A 20963-nucleotide genomic window follows, 5' to 3' on the forward strand; every position below is an offset into this window, starting at 1 on the left:
GGACCAAACTATGTGTATAAATGTGTGTGTGTAAACCATATGGTACAAACAATGAATAGATGCTGCCGTATTTACGTCTACATGACGTTATTGAGTGTTGGTGGAGCTGCTACAATGTTAGCATAGCCTAGCACCGATCCATCAGAGCTCCATTGAGAAGACAAGTAGCCTACAAATCGGCATCATTACGTAGTTGTTTCGGAGTCCCTTTTTGTCGGAGAAGACGAGTACAAATCGGCATCATTACGTAGTTGTTTCGGAGTCCCTTTTTGTCGGAGAAGACGAGTACAAATCGGCATCATTACGAAGTTATTTCAGAGTCCCTTTTTGTCGGTTTATTGCCGTTAAATCACAGCCAAATCAGTTTATTTTGTGTTCATACAGCTGTAGTAAACAGCGATGTGTGGCTTGCTAGACACAGTGAATACACTTCGATAAAATCCACAGAGCTCCTCTGGACAATGTTATGAACCAGACATGACGGCGTTTAGTTTCCCGGGATATCTGTGACTTCCACAACACGTACTAAGCAGAAATACAGGTTATTTTTTTCATGGTTAATGGCGGACAGTTGAACGGCTTTCAGGGCGATAAGCCGAGCCCCCTCTCCGGCGCGTGTTACACACATGTTATATACCCACTTAACGAAGAGATTCTGGGTAACAATATCATGGAAGCCATTTTACACACTGCAAACACAGTTATACACAAACTAATTTGATCAACTAGAAGATGTACCACAATATCACGTATTTTTCGCCATGACTCGGCGAGCTACGCACTCCCGACAAAGCTACGAACACAAAGCTAAACGCTAACACGGACAACCAATACATCGGAAAGCAAGAGAATTCGACATAGAATCCAGAGATATCTTCAGAATTTCTCTCCGTGAAACCATTACAAAGATACAGCCAACAAGCACCACAACAACAAGCCGCTCCACCGCAGAACAAATCCTAAATGTCCCTTACTTTGTGAAGAATCATGAAGACAAAGGAATAATATCCCTTTTCCCGGCTAAAAACACTGTTGCTACGTATATCCTGTGTGTTTTCTGAGCTGTTTCCTGAAGAAAGGGGGGTCTGACAAGCATGGGGGACCGGGGGGAATCACTTTTGGCGAATTCAATTTTACACTCCGCAACGCACGGCGCATTTTTGATTTTTACTGGCTAACGATTCTGTCAATCACCACCAGCTTACGCCCACTGTCTTCTTGAAACTCTGACGCGTCGAACGAGGGCTCATTCACTCAAATCGACCAATCATAGGCTGGGATAGCCTCACATAGACGCAGGCAAACAGCAGTCAGACGAGGATGGATCCATGTTTCACAGCGCAGAGAGGATCCAGGCTGTCAAAATGATGCCAAACTGCTGTATTTGGATAGATTGAACACTATTAGTGATAAAACAAGTGAAATATATAGTTATATAGTATATAAAATTCCAATGGAACAACTGGAACAGCTGGTTCCAAAATGACAATTTTGCTTGACCTCGCCTGACCTCTCTGTACTAAAACCTCTCTAACTTTTTTATGCTTCACTTTATCAAAGTCAACATTTGCATAGAGACTGCTGACATGTTGTGCTGTGATTTGGGAGTGCTTTTAGGCTTGGAGCTCCATTATTTCAAAGAAATAATATCAATAAAAGTACTTTTTTTTCAGGTGAACCTGAAACTTTTCAATTTGAGCTGTGTGCCATCTTCATTTACTCTTAACCAGTAACAGATACACTGATATTTACAGATCTGAACAAATCTCACAGGTGTTACCTTTATTATAACATCAAAATTATTCAAATAGACCTTGCAGTTAGAGAAAGACACTCTTTTTAGTATGGGTATGCAATTTTCGAGCAGAGGCCTAAAAGTAGGGCTAGGGTTAAACGGGTTCTAAAAGTGTACTTTTGGAGACAAAGGAACAATTACTTTATTTTTATTTCATGAAATAAAAATATTTTTTAGAATGGAATCAAGCTTTCTTAGATCTAATCAGGACGGCAAGTGGACAGCTTCATTATGTCAACCTGAGACAGGACAGCTCAAATTTCATGGTCATGGTTTTTTATCATGAACCGCTTCACTGGCATGTATTATTTTATGACTTATACAGATGTGTTCTGACATGTTGGAAGTTTGAAGGTCTTCTTTAACCGAATATTGTCCAACTTGTTGCCAAGTCCAGTTTTCCGTGGATTGAGTGCTTGCTCACTGCTCATTTGCCATCAGGAATTATATCTTTTCTTTTTTTACTCCTATCTTAAAGAAAAGGCAATGTCTTGGATCTAAATCATTTAAATGTCACCTGCATGCAAACAGTGTTTTCTTCCATGTTTGGATGTTTGCACTCGTTTGTCGCTCTTTTGGGTTACTCAACAACAGAAGTGACTTTAACTAGCAACGTGTGAATTATCTTAAATATTTCTCTTTCCATTTGTCAATCATCAACTCATTTCTGCTCCCCTGTTGTGTTTTATCAACGTTACATCGGTTACAATGCTTTTTACAAATGGTTATCATTTGGGTAAGGCCCAATTGGATCTAGTATCTTACATAATTGTGAAATTGCAGTTCAGTTTAATCATTACAAACTTATATTCTTGCCAATTTCCACCAAACGTTTTGAATTGTGTTATTTCTTATATCTTCTGATTCTCAATGGAACTGATTCATCTCAACAAAGGGTCCTTGGCCAGTCTAATCATTTAGTGCAGTGAGAAACACCACATGGGGGGGTGGAAGGGTCACAACGTTCCTGAAACATGTTCTGTGAAGTTTCTGTGCCTTTGCTGGTCAATGTCCAGGTATCAGGAAGGTGGTGACAGGGTCTATGGTGGTATGGTTTAAGTCAGATGAGCTAACAGCAGAGGTTAGACATACAGTACAACGTCACCTGCATCCTCCAGAGTTTTCTCCACTAAGTAACAGTCAATTTGTTAAAAAAAAGAACAGGTTGCATGGATGGATAGAAGGTAGAGAAAGGTGGGAAAGTTTCAGGTGAAGTTTGAGAAAGAAGAGATTATTCAACACAGATAGTATAAACTGAGGCTATGGAAGAATAAAAGTAAATGTTAGATTGACTGCTCAACAAATATCTGCAGCCTCGGTTTTGTCTTAAAGTGTAGTTTACGATATAGAAAGAAAAAGAAAAAGGACACAAAACACAAAGCATCTTCACTTTGACCTAAAGCCCAGTATGCAGAAATCTGAAAAGGCATAAAAACCTGTTAAAATAGTTATAATAAATGCCATCAGTATCAGCATTTCATGGCGGTCCAAAGAAGTTCCACTCAAACGATTGAGCACTATGATACCCTTTATATAAGTACAGGATGTGGGGGTCCTGTTTGAATGTACCATGATCTTAAACACTCAAAGGATTTACACACAAGCAAAGTAAAAATGCATTCAAGTCGCAGACAGACAGGTGGTTTGGGCGGGACAGAAAAAAAGCTCATAGAAAGATCAGACAGGTGCTTTTTGTGGCTAAGCAACAAATTGAGCTTAAAATAAATCAAGAAACTGTAACTGTAGACTTTACAGACTTAAACAAAAGATACAAACAAACCAAAGGACATCAGGGACGACAAACATGTGAGTTTGCTTGTTGTTGTTGGCGTGCATACTGGTTGTAGAGGAACCAGTATAGAGGAATAGAAGGGTGCAGAGGTGTGAGGCTGGGGAATGAGGAAGGTACTCACGAATGGTTAAATCCATCACTTGAGACGCCAAGCAGAAGACAGGATGCTCATACATCTCTCTCTTTTTCCCTACAGAGAAAGAGGGAGGATACCGAGGCATGCGAGAGGCCGGGGTCAGAGAGGCGAGCACACAGGGCACGAGGGTTTGACCGATGTGAGGCTTTCAGGGTCCATACCTGCATTCTTTGTACTGCTATTTATTATCTTACAATTCCACACATTGCATGCCATGAAAGCATATTGGTGTATCACTATTCAGTCAATTCTGATCTAGAATGTATTTTAGCAAAGGTGCAATATGTATCATCTTCACATCTCAAATAAATATGAACAAATTAGAAATAAAATGAGTCCCAACAAAACAATGTCTGATAAATCATTTTCAATCATTATTTTCTCATTTTCGAGATCCCAACTACAACTGATCCTGTGATTCCTGTCTAATCCTGTAGACTTTCTATCATTTGTCGATACTTGCAGGTAGTAGTTCTGTTCACAATTCCTATAGTCAATTTTACATATATATATCAGAATTATATTCAAAATCTGATAAAAAAATGACGTTCTGGTTGGTATTCTATGTATTTGTACAGTAAAGCAAAGTCCCTTTGAGATGTAAAAACTCATCACATAAAATGCCATGTAGAAACTGATATCAGTGACTAGATATTCATATTTGTTACAATGATAGATAATAGCAATGAATGAATACATTCAAATGAAGATTAAAGCTACATATAGCACCTTTGACAGCTCTGCTAACAAATGTGTTGTCAAACTGCATCAAATCATTCTGAGTTGGAATGTCACCATATTCATGATTTTCATTGATATGCTAGACAACTAATCAGGCTCATCTTAGTGCACACTTTCCTGTTGTGAGCTATTTGGGGACAGGCAGCTGAGATTTTGCAAGTTGACGGATTTTGGCAGATGGCCGCATACAAGGGTCCAAATAGAGCGTGTCCATGCTCTTGTGTCTGGGGCTCAAAGAGAGTGGGCTGCCTACTTTGGATTAACCATTCATTCTGCCAAGCAGAGGTCAAATCTGAGATATCAGAGTTTTTTCCCCATATGCCAGGAAGCACACCAGTATGCATGAAAGGAGTTTTGGGGATAATCAACAATCACAACTGACATACTAAGGTTCATGTTCCTTAGTGTCTTCAGTGAGGTGATGGTGTCTTTACAGACATCATCTTGAAATGACCATTTTAAGTAGTTCGGCATCAATTTGACCAGCGACATTTTGGGGAACATGCTTGTTCGCTGTCTTGTACTTCTATCTGATCTTAGCAAGGAAACCTGCCCCTGATCTGGCCTGAATGCAGTCAAACACTACTTGGCTTTGATCTACAGGAGAATCAATTATAATTGACATTAAATACAGTTATCGAGTCAGAAGGAGGAGTTGTAATTGAAAAAACTCCACCTGCCAACTTCAACACGGATTAATTGTTCACAATGTAGCTTTATCAGAGACATTTTCTGTCGTCCCTGGGACAACGTTAGTTTTGGGCCCTGATCCCACATCTTGTGTATTTGGGACATTTACAGCTGGACACATTTAGCTGCAGGAACAGTGAGCCTTCAAGCTGTTTTTCAAAATAAATGACCAATAGGTACCGTGTCTGTGGCGTTTCAAAAGACCGGTCCTTATAAAGAAGTTACCAGGTTTGAGCTCTGTCCTGTTAACAGAAGCCGGATGTCTCTTGATCTAAATGATTTCTAGCTACCAAATTAACAAGATGCAAAGATGCAAGGTCTGCAAAACAGTTATGATGCTTACTAAAGGAAACCTGCACCATGCAACAGTAAAATACACTGAACTCAACAAAGAGCAGTCCCATCGTGTCTTGTTTATTGACCTTCCTGTTTTCAAACAGCAGCTAATGAGATGCAGCAAAAGCCAATAGACAAGGAAAAGAGAGGAAGGGAGTATGGAAATCCTCAGAGAGCAAGGAAGAGGGAAAAGAAGGAGGATCACTTCAACTACCAGGCAGGTCAAAGTGGGACACAGAAGCCGCTCAGGACTCGGCTAAAAGAGAAGCTGAGGTATGGTGGAAAGAAGTCAGCATAAAGATTGAATTGAATGCATTTTTACTTACTGTAGGCTACATTTGCTACTAGCATAAGCTGAAGATAAGCAAAATAAACATAGCATTTGTGTTGAAATGACGGTCACGCCATTAAGAACACTTTGACAGAGCATGAGGGGCTTTAGCTGCAGCTGGGAAGAAAAAATGAGGTTAGGCTTTGTTTTGAAATTCAGAATTGAAACTCGCAATAAAATATAGTAAAGTATTGTATAGCTGCTTTGTTCTAAGGACAAAAAGCTCTATGTGCTCTAGTTGTATAGAAGTCAATCCTAAAGTAGTCAACCGAGGCAGAAAAGGCTTCATTGTTTTCCAAAATGTCAAGCTCAATAATGCTGTAAAGATTAGAATTTGACTGCATGAATGAAAAAAGAAATTCCCATCTGAGCATGGCTAAAAAAAACTATTGTTCTATTTCATCCTTACTGACCGCCAGAGGCAGTGCTTCACACTGGATATCTTCCGTCTCGCGCATGCGCAGGTCGAATATTTATACCAACAAAGTCACATGTGACCTCGGATGACCCCCGTCGTCTATAAGTTCCGGTGTCATCCTGAGCTCAGTCCTTTTTCATCTTCTCGCTACGCAGGTTAGCTACCATGGTAGCATAAACAAGATGTGTCTACGATCAAGACATATTAGAGCTTGTCGCTGTAGCCTTGTGACCACCGGTCGGAGTTGCGGTTTCTCGCCCTCCAAGGGCTGCGACAAGCTGTCCCTCTTCGGAGGGAGCGGTGTGTTCGCCGTTCGGACATCGAGCCCCGGACTGGTGGACGCGCCTATCATCGGTCGTCACCAGTCTGATAAGGGCCACCTAAGTCGTGAAGACAGCAATCGGTGAGATCGATTAACATTGTTTTCTATAACCGTTGTTCGTTTTTCCACTGTTGGCAGAGCGCTTCCGCTCGAGCTAATCGAGTGGCGTGCTAACGAGAGCGTAGAATATACGCTGTCGGGCCGCCCTTCACAGTGAGCAGAGTGTCCTGCTCAGGCTAACTTGATGAGATGCAAGTTCAACTAGATCGACATTAGCATTATGTCCACTGGTTTCGTAACATTACGGCTATCACAGTTAGCAGAGTGTTCCCGCTCAGGCAAACTTGATGAGATGCTAGTTCGACACTAGCATTAGGTCCACTGATGTTGTAACATTACGGCTATCACAGTTAGCAGAGTGTTCCTGCTCAGGCAAACTTGGTGAGAGACTAGCTCGACTAGATCGACATTGGCATTGTGTCCATTGAGATTTAGTTTTTACATCTGACATAATTCACAGTTAGCAGTGTCTTCACTCAGGCTAACTTGGTGAGATGCTAGCTTGACAAAGCTGATACTGGGACTGTGTCCATCAACCTTGTAACCTTACTGCTGTCACAATAAACAGAGCGTCTCCGCTCAGGCTAACTCAGTGGGATGCTAGCTAAACAAAGCTGATACTGGAACTGTGTCCATCAACTTTGTAGCATTACAACTATCACAGTTAGCAGAGTGTTCTCGCTCAGGCTAACTCAGTGAATGCTAGTTATACTAAATCAACATTGATGTTGGCCTTGCACGTATGCCAGCCATTTAGCCGACTATTGCGTCCATCATAGTTTCCCCTGAGGAGACTCTGAGGCCCGATGCCAGGTGCCCTCGACCCAACGTCGGGTCAAAGATGACCTGCTATCCAGGGCTTATGGCACAGCAGCGCTGTGCACCGTATCGACAACTCCCTCTCCCACCTCATACTTGCCCTCGCAGCTTCTCTGCAGCAGGCTACTTCGACGCTTCTGCCTCCAGCCTCAATGATGCTTCATTGCAGGCGTTTGCGCTCATGTCGAGGGAACTTGGACGTATGATGTCCACCCTGGTCCAGACTCGCCGCCAGGTTGGCTGGCGCAGTCACCCCTATCTGAGACATGTAGGAGGACCCTCTGTACTGTCCCAGTGGAACCTGGTGAGCTGTTCGAGTCAGCTGCTATACAGGCGCTTCAGCGAACTGTTGAAGCTAGCCAGACCAGGCAGCAGTTCTCTGGTCTTCGCAGGGACATGCCTGCACCCCGCAGACCTAGGGGTCTCACTTTGGCCCCACAAGGCCGTTTTTTTCAGCCTCCAGCTTACCCTAGTAGCCGCCACAGGCCTCAGCGTCCTGCTGAGAGGCCGGGCCGCTACCCATACAACCTCCGAACTTGGGGACGAACAGTCGCCCCCCGCCCCCTCCCCCCAAAAGCCTCCAGAGGCAGGGGGACCAGGAGATGTCTCCGGGCCGGCTGTCGGGGTTTCTCCTCCCAGCAGCAGATTTCCAAGGGAGAGTGGTTCACGTCTATCGACGCCTATTCCCATGTTCCCATGGTGCATCACCACAGGCAGTTTCTACGTTTCGCCTTTTAAGGCCACCACTTTCAGTCCAGGGTGCTTCCATTCGGACTCTCCCATCTCCCCATGGGTGTTCACAAGGTGTGTTACTGCTGTCCTTTCCCCCTGCAATCACAGGGCGTGAACATACTGCCGTACTTAGACAACTGGCTGACCTGGGCGCCATGCCGAAGCATGTGCTTGTCCGGTTGGACAACACCTCTGCTGTGATTTCACATAAACTATCAATGGGGCACCAGATCTGCAGAAGTTGCTACGGGGATCACCGTGCTCTTCTGACTTGGGAAGCCCCTCGCCTGACCAGCCTGTGGGCAATGTACCCACCAGGAGAACGGAACCAGGTTGTGGTTTTTGTCAGTTATGGTGAGCCTAAGAAGGGCTGTGCTCCTTCTAAAAGGAAAAACAGCGCCTATCCCACTGGGTAGTGGAGGCCATTGCCTATACATACAAGGCGAGCGACTGCGCTCGGCCATCCGGGGTGAAGGGTCACTCTACCGAGAGTGTCTCCATGCCAAGGGCAGCCCTGAGAGATGTGCCTGTGGAGGATATATGTGCTACGGCCTCATGGGCATCACCGAGCACATTCACCAAACACTACAGAGTTAACGTTGCCACCCCTCACCCACTGGGGAGGGTTCTTTGGCCAATTTTCTCTGCCGGAGCTATACGAGGTAGTTACTGTGCTTCCTCGTGACTCTTTTGGTATAAGTCATCCAGTGTGAAGCACTGCCTCTGGCAGTCAGTAAGGATGAAATAGAACGAAAGTTACGAATGTAACTACGGTTCTATGAATCCTGGATGACCGCCAGAGTTCTTGGTCACTCGGAATCCCGTGAACTCGCGAGAAGATTCCATAGGACTGAGCTCAGGATGACACCGGAACTTATAGACGACGGGGGTCATCCGAGGTCACATGTGACTTTGTTGGTATAAATATTCGACCTGCGCATGCGCGAGACGGAAGATATCCAGTGTGAAGCACTGCCTCTGGCGGTCAGTAAGGATTCATAGAACCGTAGTTACATTCCTAACTTTCGGTAGACCATGATGTCTACACAACTTGGCTTGAAAAAACTCTACTTCCTCAGGTGATTGGTCAGTGTTTGTCACTGTTATTTAATCATATCCTTGCTTGGTCACATTTGGAGAACATGCATAGTACTATTAAATGACTCTCCCACAATGTCCTATAAGCTTTATTACAACAACCACATAATATAACCACATTTTGTAAGCTCCGCCGCACTGAGTTCAGAATCCCTCTCGGGCACTGCATTTACAATCTCTCACATCTGAACTCTCCCTGACTCAGCAGGTTAAGAGTTGTGTTTCAACTACAGTAGCTCTAACACGAAGGAGCAGTGACTTACCTTCCAGTTTGGCGTACTCCGACAGGCGTTGGTAGTTGACCAGAGCTGCCTGCTCCAGACACTTACGGATCACAGCCTTGACTTCCTCTTGTGGAACCGAAGTAACAATATCTTTCATCAGGACCTACAAAGGAAAGACACGGCAAGAGTTTGTATTATCAGTGTACGGCAAATATATATCATCGCAAGACAAATGATGAGAAATGTCAACTGGAACAAGTATGTTTGACTGAAAGACAATTCTAGCATCAGAAGGAAGTTCTGCTGCACATCAGGAGATATCATCAACTTTAAGAGGATAGAGAAAGAAGCGTTTTAAAAGGGAAACCAAAGGGAACGGAAGAACAATTCTGTCCAGCTGTAAAAGTGACTCACCCTCTCAAGCAACGACAAAGTTGCTTTTAGCGCTCCCTCTGGCCGTCCAAATGGAAAGCAGTACCTACAGTATGGAGGCCACAGATTGGATTTACATGTGAACCCTCAGCAGTCCAGTTTGGCATGAGATCAGCAAATGGTGCTTGTGCATGGTTTCTACCTGAAGTGTGTAATCTGGTTCTCCAGAAGCACCCGTAGCCTCTCCTTGATCTCCTCAAAGTGCTCCTTCTCTTCCACGGTCACCGTGCCAATACCATCAGGCCTGAAAGACAACAGCAGTTACAAGCAATTAAAGGTTTTGCTGTGTTGCCAGACAGCCTGGGGAATGAAGTAGAGCACCAACTGACACAAGAGAGACTTTCAACCCTGATGATGAAGTTTGTATATCATTTTGGGTATCAATGTTTCAAATACAAGTAAAAGACTTGAAACTAGAGATTGAGACCATAAACTCATGTTTACAATGTTTACTGAGGTACTAAATCAAGAGAGAAGTAGAGTCATTTTCTCATAGACTTCTATACAACCAGAGGAGTCGCCCCCTGGTGGACACTAGAGAGAATGCAGGTTTGATGCACTTCTGCAATGACTTTACTATTCAGAACCGGAGGGTGCCACCTCTGTAAGAAACAAGATACAAACGAGCTCCACAGCCAGGACTCAGCCCCACAGGGTTAGAGTTCAAGTCCAGGATCTCAGTATTTAGCTCTTATCTCAGGGTGCCTTCACATTGGTAGTTCAGTCCAAATCTGGGATTAGTTCACCTAAAAATCTGGCAATAGGACTCTTTTCCTGAACTTGGCTTTGGACCAAGAAATTGGACCTGATTCCACCTGTATGAAAATGTCTTAGACAGGTTCCACAGAATACAACATCATTACTGCAATGGCATTCTTGAATGGTCAGCTGTTGATCTGTTGGTAAGTCTAGAAAATGCCTTGTTGATGTTTCTGCAGAGAATGCTGGAATGCAGAGCTGAACATCTTTCTCAATTTCTCCTGTGTTAACGGCATAACCAGTGCTCATATAGAGCCAGATTTGATTAAAAGTAACAACATGCGTTTTATGAGACATTCTGGGATATAACCCAAACCACAAAAAACAACTTCTTGCAGGTATTGGCAACAGAGACATGCAGATATAAGAGTGATGGACTCTGAAGTGCTGACTCTCATCATTACAGTAAACGTGATCAACAGCAATTAAAAAGGCAGCGTGCTTTATGATAAATACAAGCAGTGAGAATGCATAGCTTGCTCTGTACTACATCTCTGTACACACACACACACACACATAGTGTCAAAGAGACCATCAGTCAATTCAAATGAATGTATTTGAATGGCAAGCATGCCAAATTTCATAATGCAAAATTACTTTACGGGCTATGCTCTGCTGAAACAAATTACCATTGTTATATCATGTTATTATTATTATTTCAATATACTTTTAGCTATTACAGTTATTCAAGCAGGTGTGTGTGTGTGTGTGTGTGTATTTGTGTGTGTGTTTGTGTGTGTGCATGCAATGTGTTTATCGCTTCTGACATGGTTGGGTCTGGGTGGAGTGTGAGCAGAGTGCATGTGACAGAAGAAGCGTTGGACTGGTGGCCATGACAGCATGAGGAGACATGACACTCTCCTCTCTCTACCCTCTCAACCCCCCCTCCCTTTTCACATGTCATTTTAGCAGACAGTGAGAAACTGTCTCTGTTTGTGTGTGTGTGTGTGTGTGTGGTGGTGGTGGGGGGGGGGGGGGGGGGGGGTATATTTGCTGCACTGCTCCACACTTGCTTGTTAGATTTCAAGAAGTACCAATTTGCTGAGCATCAGCGATCATCTCCTCACTTCTGAGCACTGACACTGTCAGTGTGTCACAGCCACCTGTAGGGCTCTGCTGCTGAACATCATGAGGCTGAGGAGGAGTGCAAGTGCACGAGTCTGTAGACTGGCAAACTCAGAACCCATTGGCTATTGGTCTGAGGATGATGAGCCTCTAGAGCACACGTGTCAAACTCAAGGCCCGCCACGTTATTTTATGTGGCGCGCGAATCCACCAGCAAAAAAAACAAAAACTTTTTTTATTTTGGAAAACAAATTAAAAGTTAGACTTGAAAACAAAAATATCCCCATGGTCGAAATTATGAGATAGAAAGTTGAAATTATAAGATAGCATGTTGTGAATTATTATCACCGTGGCTGGACATTGATTACTTGTCCTCCTAACAGTCACTTGGTAACAATACAATTCACGTCGGCATTTTGACACCAAACACGCAGCTAAATTTAGCCTCCAAGAAAAACATAAAATTGTCCAAGAATTAAAAGGCAGACTGCAATCACAGCAGAATATATGTACAAAAGCTACAGCCCAGTGCTGCTAAAGGTATGTGAGCAGGTGAGCTCCGATCAGATACAGACTTTTACAAATGTCAGTTTGTGAAGAAACACCATCGCAGACCGAGTTCAGGAACTAGCAGCAATCTAACAACACAGCTAGCTAAGAGACGAGATACATCATCTATCAATGTTTGTAAGAGGCTCAAGGCAGACCTGACTGTCAGTGAGGAGCTCTTGGATGTAGCTGCCATGCACGGGACGACGGCAGGGACGTTAGTGATGCAGAGAGGTGACAAAAATAGCTTTGAACAAAGTTGATGTAATAACTTGTGTTTGATGATATTTGTCTTTGTTATTTTCTTTAATAGTTTGATCTTTGATAGAGTAATGTGGGTTTCTTAACCCTAAATTAAAATGATTTATGTTATAATAACAGAAATGTGCTTAAATATATTTTTACATTTATATAACTGCATGTACAATATTTTTACACTTGAATAAACAATAATCAAATGCAGAGAGTTAGTTAACAATATGTTTGGAGTAGTTACAGTTATACAGTCTTACAGTTACAACCGGCCCTTTGAGGGAAACCATGATGCTGATGTGGCCCAGAGTGAAGATGAGTTTGACACCCCTGTCAAACTCAGGGGGGCTGTATTTTGGGGATTCCGGTGTGGCAAGCCGATATCTGGGACAAGCTCATTTTAAACCAATAAAAAGCAAAATCATCAACGATATCCACTGGGTTCCTAGATTGCATTTCAGCCGATGAGTTCCACCTATTTTGCTCTCCACACGGACTGTTTACATGCATTCAACCAAAGCCTGCTTGAACGTGATTGGTCGATACTAAAATGTATATGTGATATCCAGGATCTTGTCCCGTTGCCTCCATATTCTACATATGAATGCAGGATTTGTTTGTAGGGATTAGAAAACTGGATGCTTTGACCTGAAAAATGTACCAGCCAATATTTTCTCATCATCACATTTGTTTGTTTTCTCTGAAGTAGAGACAATACTAACAGGATGTTCTTAAAGCTGCAGAGGTTACTGTTCTAACTTTCAAAATGATGATGCAGTTTATAGCGCTATGATTTAGTGCCATGTATACTGAAGTAGCCGTTGTATTAACATCTGTACGTAGTCAACAACTGGCTGTCAAATCAAATAAAGAAAGTTCAATTGAATAATATCTCAACAATATTTATTGTCAGTTTTCAAATTGAACTGGATGGATTATAAATAATACATACTCTAATAATAAATCAATGCTCTTTTCTCCTTTTAAGTAAAATAAGTGCTGCATTTAAGAATAAATGACAGAAAGCTTTTGAAAAATGTGCATCTTAAAATAAAGTACTACATTTTAGAGAAATGAATTTCACTGAATTGTCCTGCAGCTTTATATTCAGTTCATTCAGGGTGAAGTGATGTCAACCAAGAAAACATATAATATAATATCATTTTGTAATAAGAGTGTGTTCATGGACTTTCTCTGTGTTATTAAACCACTTGTTTCAGCTCTATCCTCTCTGGTAACATCATTGTTGGACAGTGAAGTCATGAGTTAGGATTCTGATCATATTGGGCTCTTAGATCATTTATTATCTGTGACTTCATTGTGGATGTGAGTGGGTAGGTTTGCTCAAAAGATTAGTGCTTTGTCTCTTTAGTGGCACTTCACATTGCTGCTTTTAATAATCCTCATGGTCTCTGAATATATGAGACATTCAGGTTTTAAACTCTCCGTAGGAAGAATGAACCGATAACAGTCTGTTCATTGTTGGTTAACGACTCTGCTCTCTCTGGTCTCTCTGGTCTCTCTGCTCTCTCTGGTCTCTCTCTGGTCTCTCTGGTCTCTCTCTGGTCTCTCTGCTCTCTCTCTGGTCTCTCTCTGGTCTCTCTTGTCTCTCTCTGGTCTCTCTGGTCTCTCTCTGGTCTCTCTGCTCTCTCTGCTCTCTCTGGTCTCTGACTGCTCTCTCTGGTCTCTCTCTGGTCTCTCTGGTCTCCTGCTCTCTCTGCTCTCTCTCTGGTCTTTCTCTGGTCTCTCTGCTCTCTCTGGTCTCTGACTGGACTCTCTGGTCTCTCTGGTCTCTGACTGGTCTCTGACTGGTCTCTCTGGTCTCCTGCTCTCTCTGCTCTCTCTCTGCTCTCTCTCTGGTCTCTCTCTGGTCTCTCTCTGGTCTCTCTGCTCTCTCTGGGCTCTCTGGTCTCCTGCTCTCTCTGCTCTCTCTCTGCTCTCTCTCTGGTCTCTCTGGTCTCCTGCTCTCTCTGCTCTCTCTCTGCTCTCTCTGGTCTCTCTGATCTCTCTGCTCTCTCTGGTCTCTCTGCTCTCTCTGGTCTCTCTCTGGTCTCTCTGCTCTCTCTGGTCTCTCTGCTCTCTCTGCTATCTCTGGTCTCTCTCTGGTCTCTCTCTGGTCTCTCTCTGCTCTCTCTGGTCTCTCTGGTCTCTCTGGTCTCTCTCTGGTCTCTCTGCTCTCTCTGGTCTCTCTGGTCTCTCTCTGGTCTCTCTGGTCTCCCTGGTCTCTCTGGTCTCCTGATCTCTCTGGTCTCCTGGTCTCTCTGGTCTCTCTCTGGTCTCTCTGGTCTCTCTGGTCTCTCTGCTCTCTCTCTGGTCTCTCTGGTCTCTCTCTGGTCTCTCTGCTCTCTCTCTGCTCTCTCTGGTCTCTCTGGTCTCTCTGCTCTCTCTCTGGTCTCTCTGGTCTCTCTCTGGTCTCTCTGCTCTCTCTCTGCTCTCTCTGGTCTCTCTCTGCTCTCTCTGGTCTCTCTGCTCTCTCTGCTCTCTCTCTGGTCTCTCTGCTCTCTCTGGTCTCTCTGGTCTCTCTGCTCTCTCTCTGGTCTCTCTGCTCTCTCTCTGGTCTCTCTGCTCTCTCTGCTCTCTCTCTGCTCTCTCTGGTCTCTCTGGTCTCTCTCTGGTCTCTCTGCTCTCTCTGGTCTCTCTGGTCTCTCTCTGGTCTCTCTGGTCTCTCTGGTCTCTCTCTGGTCTCTCTGGTCTCTCTGGTCTCCTGGTCTCTATGGTCTCCTGGTCTCTCTGGTCTCTCTCTGGTCTCTCTCTGGTCTCTATGGTCTCCTGGTCTCTCTGGTCTCTCTCTGGTCTCTCTCTGGTCTCTCTGCTCTCTCTGCTCTCTCTGGTCTCTGACTGGTCTCTGTCTGGTCTCTCTGGTCTCTCTCTGCTCTCTCTGCTCTCTCTGGGCTCTTTCTGGTCTCTCTGCTCTCTCTGCTCTCTCTGCTCTCTCTCTGGTCTCTCTCTGGTCTCTCTGCTCTCTCTGGTCTCTCTCTGGGCTCTCTCTGGGCTCTCTCTGGTCTCTCTCTGGTCTCTCTGGTCTCTCTGGGCTCTTTCTGGTCTCTCTGCTCTCTCTGCTCTCTCTGCTCTCTCTCTGGTCTCTCTCTAGTCTCTCTCTGGTCTCTCTGCTCTCTCTGGTCTCTCTCTGGGCTCTCTCTGGGCTCTCTCTGCTCTCTCTGGTCTCTCTGGGCTCTTTCTGGTCTCTCTGCTCTCTCTGCTCTCTCTGGTCTCTCTCTGGGCTCTCTCTGGTCTCTCTCTGGTCTCTCTGCTCTCTCTGGTCTCTCTCTGGGCTCTCTCTGGTCTCTCTCTGGTCTCTCTGCTCTCTCTGGTCTCTCTGGTCTCTCTGGTCTCCTGCTCTCTCTGGTCTCTCTCTGGTCTCTCTGCTCTCTCTGGTCTCTCTGGTCTCCTGGTCTCCCTGGTCTCTCTGGTCTCCTGATCTCTCTGGTCTCCTGGTCTCTCTGGTCTCTCTCTGGTCTCTCTCTGGTCTCTCTGGTCTCTCTGGTCTCTCTCTGCTCTCTCTCTGGTCTCTCTGGTCTCTCTCTGGTCTCTCTGCTCTCTCTCTGCTCTCTCTGGTCTCTCTCTGGTCTCTCTGCTCTCTCTCTCTGGTCTCTCTGCTCTCGCTCTGCTCTCTCTGGTCTCTCTGGTCTCTCTGCTCTCTCTCTGGTCTCTCTGGTCTCTCTCTGGTCTCTCTGCTCTCTCTCTGCTCTCTCTGGTCTCTCTCTGCTCTCTCTGGTCTCTCTGCTCTCTCTGCTCTCTCTCTGGTCTCTCTGCTCTCTCTGCTCTCTCTGCTCTCTCTCTGCTCTCTCTGGTCTCTCTGGTCTCTCTGCTCTCTCTCTGGTCTCTCTGCTCTCTCTCTGGTCTCTCTGGTCTCTCTCTGCTCTCTCTGCTCTCTCTGGTCTCTCTGGTCTCTCTGCTCTCTCTGGTCTCTCTCTGCTCTCTCTGGTCTCTCTGGTCTCTCTCTGGTCTCTCTGGTCTCTCTGGTCTCTTGGTCTCTATGGTCTCCTGGTCTCTCTGGTCTCTCTCTGGTCTCTCTCTGGTCTCTATGGTCTCCTGGTCTCTCTGGTCTCTCTCTGGTCTCTCTCTGGTCTCTCTGCTCTCTCTGCTCTCTCTGGTCTCTGACTGGTCTCTGACTGGTCTCTCTGGTCTCTCTCTGCTCTCTCTGGTCTCTCTGGGCTCTTTCTGGTCTCTCTGCTCTCTCTGCTCTCTCTGCTCTCTCTCTGGTCTCTCTCTGGTCTCTCTGCTCTCTCTGGTCTCTCTCTGGGCTCTCTCTGGGCTCTCTCTGGTCTCTCTCTGGTCTCTCTGGTCTCTCTGGGCTCTTTCTGGTCTCTCTGCTCTCTCTGCTCTCTCTGCTCTCTCTGGTCTCTCTGGTCTCTCTCTGGTCTCTCTGCTCTCTCTGCTCTCTCTGCTCTCTCTCTGCTCTCTCTGGTCTCTCTGGTCTCTCTCTGGTCTCTCTGGTCTCTCTGGTCTCCTGGTCTCTATGGTCTCCTGGTCTCTCTGGTCTCTCTCTGGTCTCTCTCTGGTCTCTATGGTCTCCTGGTCTCTCTGGTCTCTCTCTGGTCTCTCTCTGGTCTCTCTGGTCTCCCTGGTCTCTCTGGTCTCCTGATCTCTCTGGTCTCCTGGTCTCTCTGGTCTCTCTCTGGTCTCTCTCTGGTCTCTCTCTGGTCTCTCTGGTCTCTCTGCTCTCTCTCTGGTCTCTCTGGTCTCTCTCTGGTCTCTCTGCTCTCTCTCTGCTCTCTCTGGTCTCTCTGGTCTCTCTGCTCTCTCTCTGGTCTCTCTGGTCTCTCTCTGCTCTCTCTGGTCTCTCTCTGCTCTCTCTGGTCTCTCTGCTCTCTCTGCTCTCTCTCTGGTCTCTCTGGTCTCTCTGGTCTCTCTGCTCTCTCTCTGGTCTCTCTGCTCTCTCTCTGGTCTCTCTGGTCTCTCTGCTCTCTCTGCTCTCTCTGGTCTCTCTGGTCTCTCTGGTCTCTCTGCTCTCTCTCTGGTCTCTCTCTGCTCTCTCTCTGGTCTCTCTGGTCTCTCTGCTCTCTCTGCTCTCTCTGGTCTCTCTGGTCTCTCTGCTCTCTCTCTGGTCTCTCTGCTCTCTCTCTGGTCTCTCTGGTCTCTCTCTGCTCTCTCTGCTCTCTCTGGTCTCTCTGGTCTCTCTCTGGTCTCTCTGCTCTCTCTGGTCTCTCTCTGCTCTCTCTGGTCTCTCTGGTCTCTCTCTGGTCTCTCTGGTCTCTCTGGTCTCCTGGTCTCTATGGTCTCCTGGTCTCTCTGGTCTCTCTCTGGTCTCTCTCTGGTCTCTATGGTCTCCTGGTCTCTCTGGTCTCTCTCTGGTCTCTCTCTGGTCTCTCTGGTCTCTCTCTGCTCTCTCTGGGCTCTTTCTGGTCTCTCTGCTCTCTCTGCTCTCTCTGCTCTCTCTCTGGTCTCTCTGCTCTCTCTGGTCTCTCTCTGGGCTCTCTCTGGGCTCTCTCTGGTCTCTCTCTGGTCTCTCTGGTCTCTCTGGGCTCTTTCTGGTCTCTCTGCTCTCTCTGCTCTCTCTGCTCTCTCTCTGGTCTCTCTCTAGTCTCTCTCTGGTCTCTCTGCTCTCTCTGGTCTCTCTCTGGGCTCTCTCTGGGCTCTCTCTGGTCTCTCTCTGCTCTCTCTGGGCTCTTTCTGGTCTCTCTGCTCTCTCTGCTCTCTCTGGTCTCTCTCTGGGCTCTCTCTGGTCTCTCTCTGGTCTCTCTGGTCTCTCTCTGGGCTCTCTCTGGTCTCTCTCTGGTCTCTCTGCTCTCTCTCTGGTCTCTCTGCTCTCTCTGGTCTCTCTGCTCTCTCTGCTCTCTCTCTGCTCTCTCTGGTCTCTCTGGTCTCTCTCTGGTCTCTCTGGTCTCTCTGGTCTCCTGGTCTCTATGGTCTCCTGGTCTCTCTGGTCTCTCTCTGGTCTCTCTCTGGTCTCTATGGTCTCCTGGTCTCTCTGGTCTCTCTCTGGTCTCTCTCTGGTCTCTCTGGTCTCCCTGGTCTCTCTGGTCTCCTGATCTCTCTGGTCTCCTGGTCTCTCTGGTCTCTCTCTGGTCTCTCTCTGGTCTCTCTGGTCTCTCTGGTCTCTCTGCTCTCTCTCTGGTCTCTCTGGTCTCTCTCTGGTCTCTCTGCTCTCTCTCTGCTCTCTCTGGTCTCTCTGGTCTCTCTGCTCTCTCTCTGGTCTCTCTCTGCTCTCTCTGGTCTCTCTCTGCTCTCTCTGGTCTCTCTGCTCTCTCTGCTCTCTCTCTGGTCTCTCTGGTCTCTCTGGTCTCTCTGCTCTCTCTCTGGTCTCTCTGCTCTCTCTCTGGTCTCTCTGGTCTCTCTGCTCTCTCTGCTCTCTCTGGTCTCTCTGGTCTCTCTGGTCTCTCTGCTCTCTCTCTGGTCTCTCTGCTCTCTCTCTGGTCTCTCTGGTCTCTCTGCTCTCTCTGCTCTCTCTGGTCTCTCTGGTCTCTCTGGTCTCTCTGCTCTCTCTCTGGTCTCTCTGCTCTCTCTCTGGTCTCTCTGGTCTCTCTCTGCTCTCTCTGCTCTCTCTGGTCTCTCTGGTCTCTCTCTGGTCTCTCTGCTCTCTCTGGTCTCTCTCTGCTCTCTCTGGTCTCTCTGGTCTCTCTCTGGTCTCTCTGGTCTCTCTGGTCTCCTGGTCTCTATGGTCTCCTGGTCTCTCTGGTCTCTCTCTGGTCTCTCTCTGGTCTCTATGGTCTCCTGGTCTCTCTGGTCTCTCTCTGGTCTCTCTCTGGTCTCTCTGGTCTCTCTCTGCTCTCTCTGGGCTCTTTCTGGTCTCTCTGCTCTCTCTGCTCTCTCTGCTCTCTCTCTGGTCTCTCTCTGGTCTCTCTGCTCTCTCTGGTCTCTCTCTGGGCTCTCTCTGGGCTCTCTCTGGTCTCTCTCTGGTCTCTCTGGTCTCTCTGGGCTCTTTCTGGTCTCTCTGCTCTCTCTGCTCTCTCTGCTCTCTCTCTGGTCTCTCTCTAGTCTCTCTCTGGTCTCTCTGCTCTCTCTGGTCTCTCTCTGGTCTCTCTCTGGGCTCTCTCTGGTCTCTCTCTGCTCTCTCTGGTCTCTCTGGGCTCTTTCTGGTCTCTCTGCTCTCTCTGGTCTCTCTCTGGTCTCTCTGGTCTCTCTGGTCTCCTGGTCTCTATGGTCTCCTGGTCTCTCTGGTCTCTCTCTGGTCTCTCTCTGGTCTCTATGGTCTCCTGGTCTCTCTGGTCTCTCTCTGGTCTCTCTCTGGTCTCTCTGCTCTCTCTGCTCTCTCTGGTCTCTGACTGGTCTCTGACTGGTCTCTCTGGTCTCTCTCTGCTCTCTCTGCTCTCTCTGGGCTCTTTCTGGTCTCTCTGCTCTCTCTGCTCTCTCTGCTCTCTCTCTGGTCTCTCTCTGGTCTCTCTGCTCTCTCTGGGCTCTCTCTGGTCTCTCTCTGGTCTCTCTGGTCTCTCTCTGGGCTCTCTCTGGTCTCTCTCTGGTCTCTCTGCTCTCTCTCTGGTCTCTCTGCTCTCTCTGGTCTCTCTGCTCTCTCTGCTCTCTCTCTGCTCTCTCTGGTCTCTCTGGTCTCTCTCTGGTCTCTCTGGTCTCTCTGGTCTCCTGGTCTCTATGGTCTCCTGGTCTCTCTGGTCTCTCTCTGGTCTCTCTCTGGTCTCTATGGTCTCCTGGTCTCTCTGGTCTCTCTCTGGTCTCTCTCTGGTCTCTCTGGTCTCCCTGGTCTCTCTGGTCTCCTGATCTCTCTGGTCTCCTGGTCTCTCTGGTCTCTCTCTGGTCTCTCTCTGGTCTCTCTGGTCTCTCTGGTCTCTCTGCTCTCTCTCTGGTCTCTCTGGTCTCTCTCTGGTCTCTCTGCTCTCTCTCTGCTCTCTCTGGTCTCTCTGGTCTCTCTGCTCTCTCTCTGGTCTCTCTCTGCTCTCTCTGGTCTCTCTCTGCTCTCTCTGGTCTCTCTGCTCTCTCTGCTCTCTCTCTGGTCTCTCTGGTCTCTCTGGTCTCTCTGCTCTCTCTCTGGTCTCTCTGCTCTCTCTCTGGTCTCTCTGGTCTCTCTGCTCTCTCTGCTCTCTCTGGTCTCTCTGGTCTCTCTGGTCTCTCTGCTCTCTCTCTGGTCTCTCTGCTCTCTCTCTGGTCTCTCTGGTCTCTCTGCTCTCTCTGCTCTCTCTGGTCTCTCTGGTCTCTCTGGTCTCTCTGCTCTCTCTCTGGTCTCTCTGCTCTCTCTCTGGTCTCTCTGGTCTCTCTCTGCTCTCTCTGCTCTCTCTGGTCTCTCTGGTCTCTCTCTGGTCTCTCTGCTCTCTCTGGTCTCTCTCTGCTCTCTCTGGTCTCTCTGGTCTCTCTCTGGTCTCTCTGGTCTCTCTGGTCTCCTGGTCTCTATGGTCTCCTGGTCTCTCTGGTCTCTCTCTGGTCTCTCTCTGGTCTCTATGGTCTCCTGGTCTCTCTGGTCTCTCTCTGGTCTCTCTCTGGTCTCTCTGGTCTCTCTCTGCTCTCTCTGGGCTCTTTCTGGTC

The 20963-nt window shown here is 46.8% G+C and overlaps 1 protein-coding gene across 1 annotated transcript in view; it reads right to left on the reverse strand.

Annotated features, from left to right (window-relative positions):
• The window catches only part of LOC142955479 (calcium-dependent secretion activator 1-like), a 228111-nt gene that overhangs the window by 23248 nt on the left and 183900 nt on the right, over positions 1-20963 (reverse strand). Inside the window, exons 14-18 of the mRNA XM_076097001.1 lie at positions 10069-10170; positions 9909-9972; positions 9534-9657; positions 3709-3777; positions 2897-2924 (exon numbers count right to left, since the gene is read on the reverse strand). Coding sequence (XP_075953116.1) covers positions 2897-2924; positions 3709-3777; positions 9534-9657; positions 9909-9972; positions 10069-10170 — 387 coding nt within the window. The remainder of the gene's footprint in view (positions 1-2896; positions 2925-3708; positions 3778-9533; positions 9658-9908; positions 9973-10068; positions 10171-20963) is intronic.

Source organism: Anarhichas minor, unplaced genomic scaffold, assembly GCF_050575085.1.
Source record: "Anarhichas minor isolate MPS153535 unplaced genomic scaffold, ASM5057508v1 ptg000023l, whole genome shotgun sequence".
Classification (NCBI taxonomy): domain Eukaryota; kingdom Metazoa; phylum Chordata; class Actinopteri; order Perciformes; family Anarhichadidae; genus Anarhichas; species Anarhichas minor.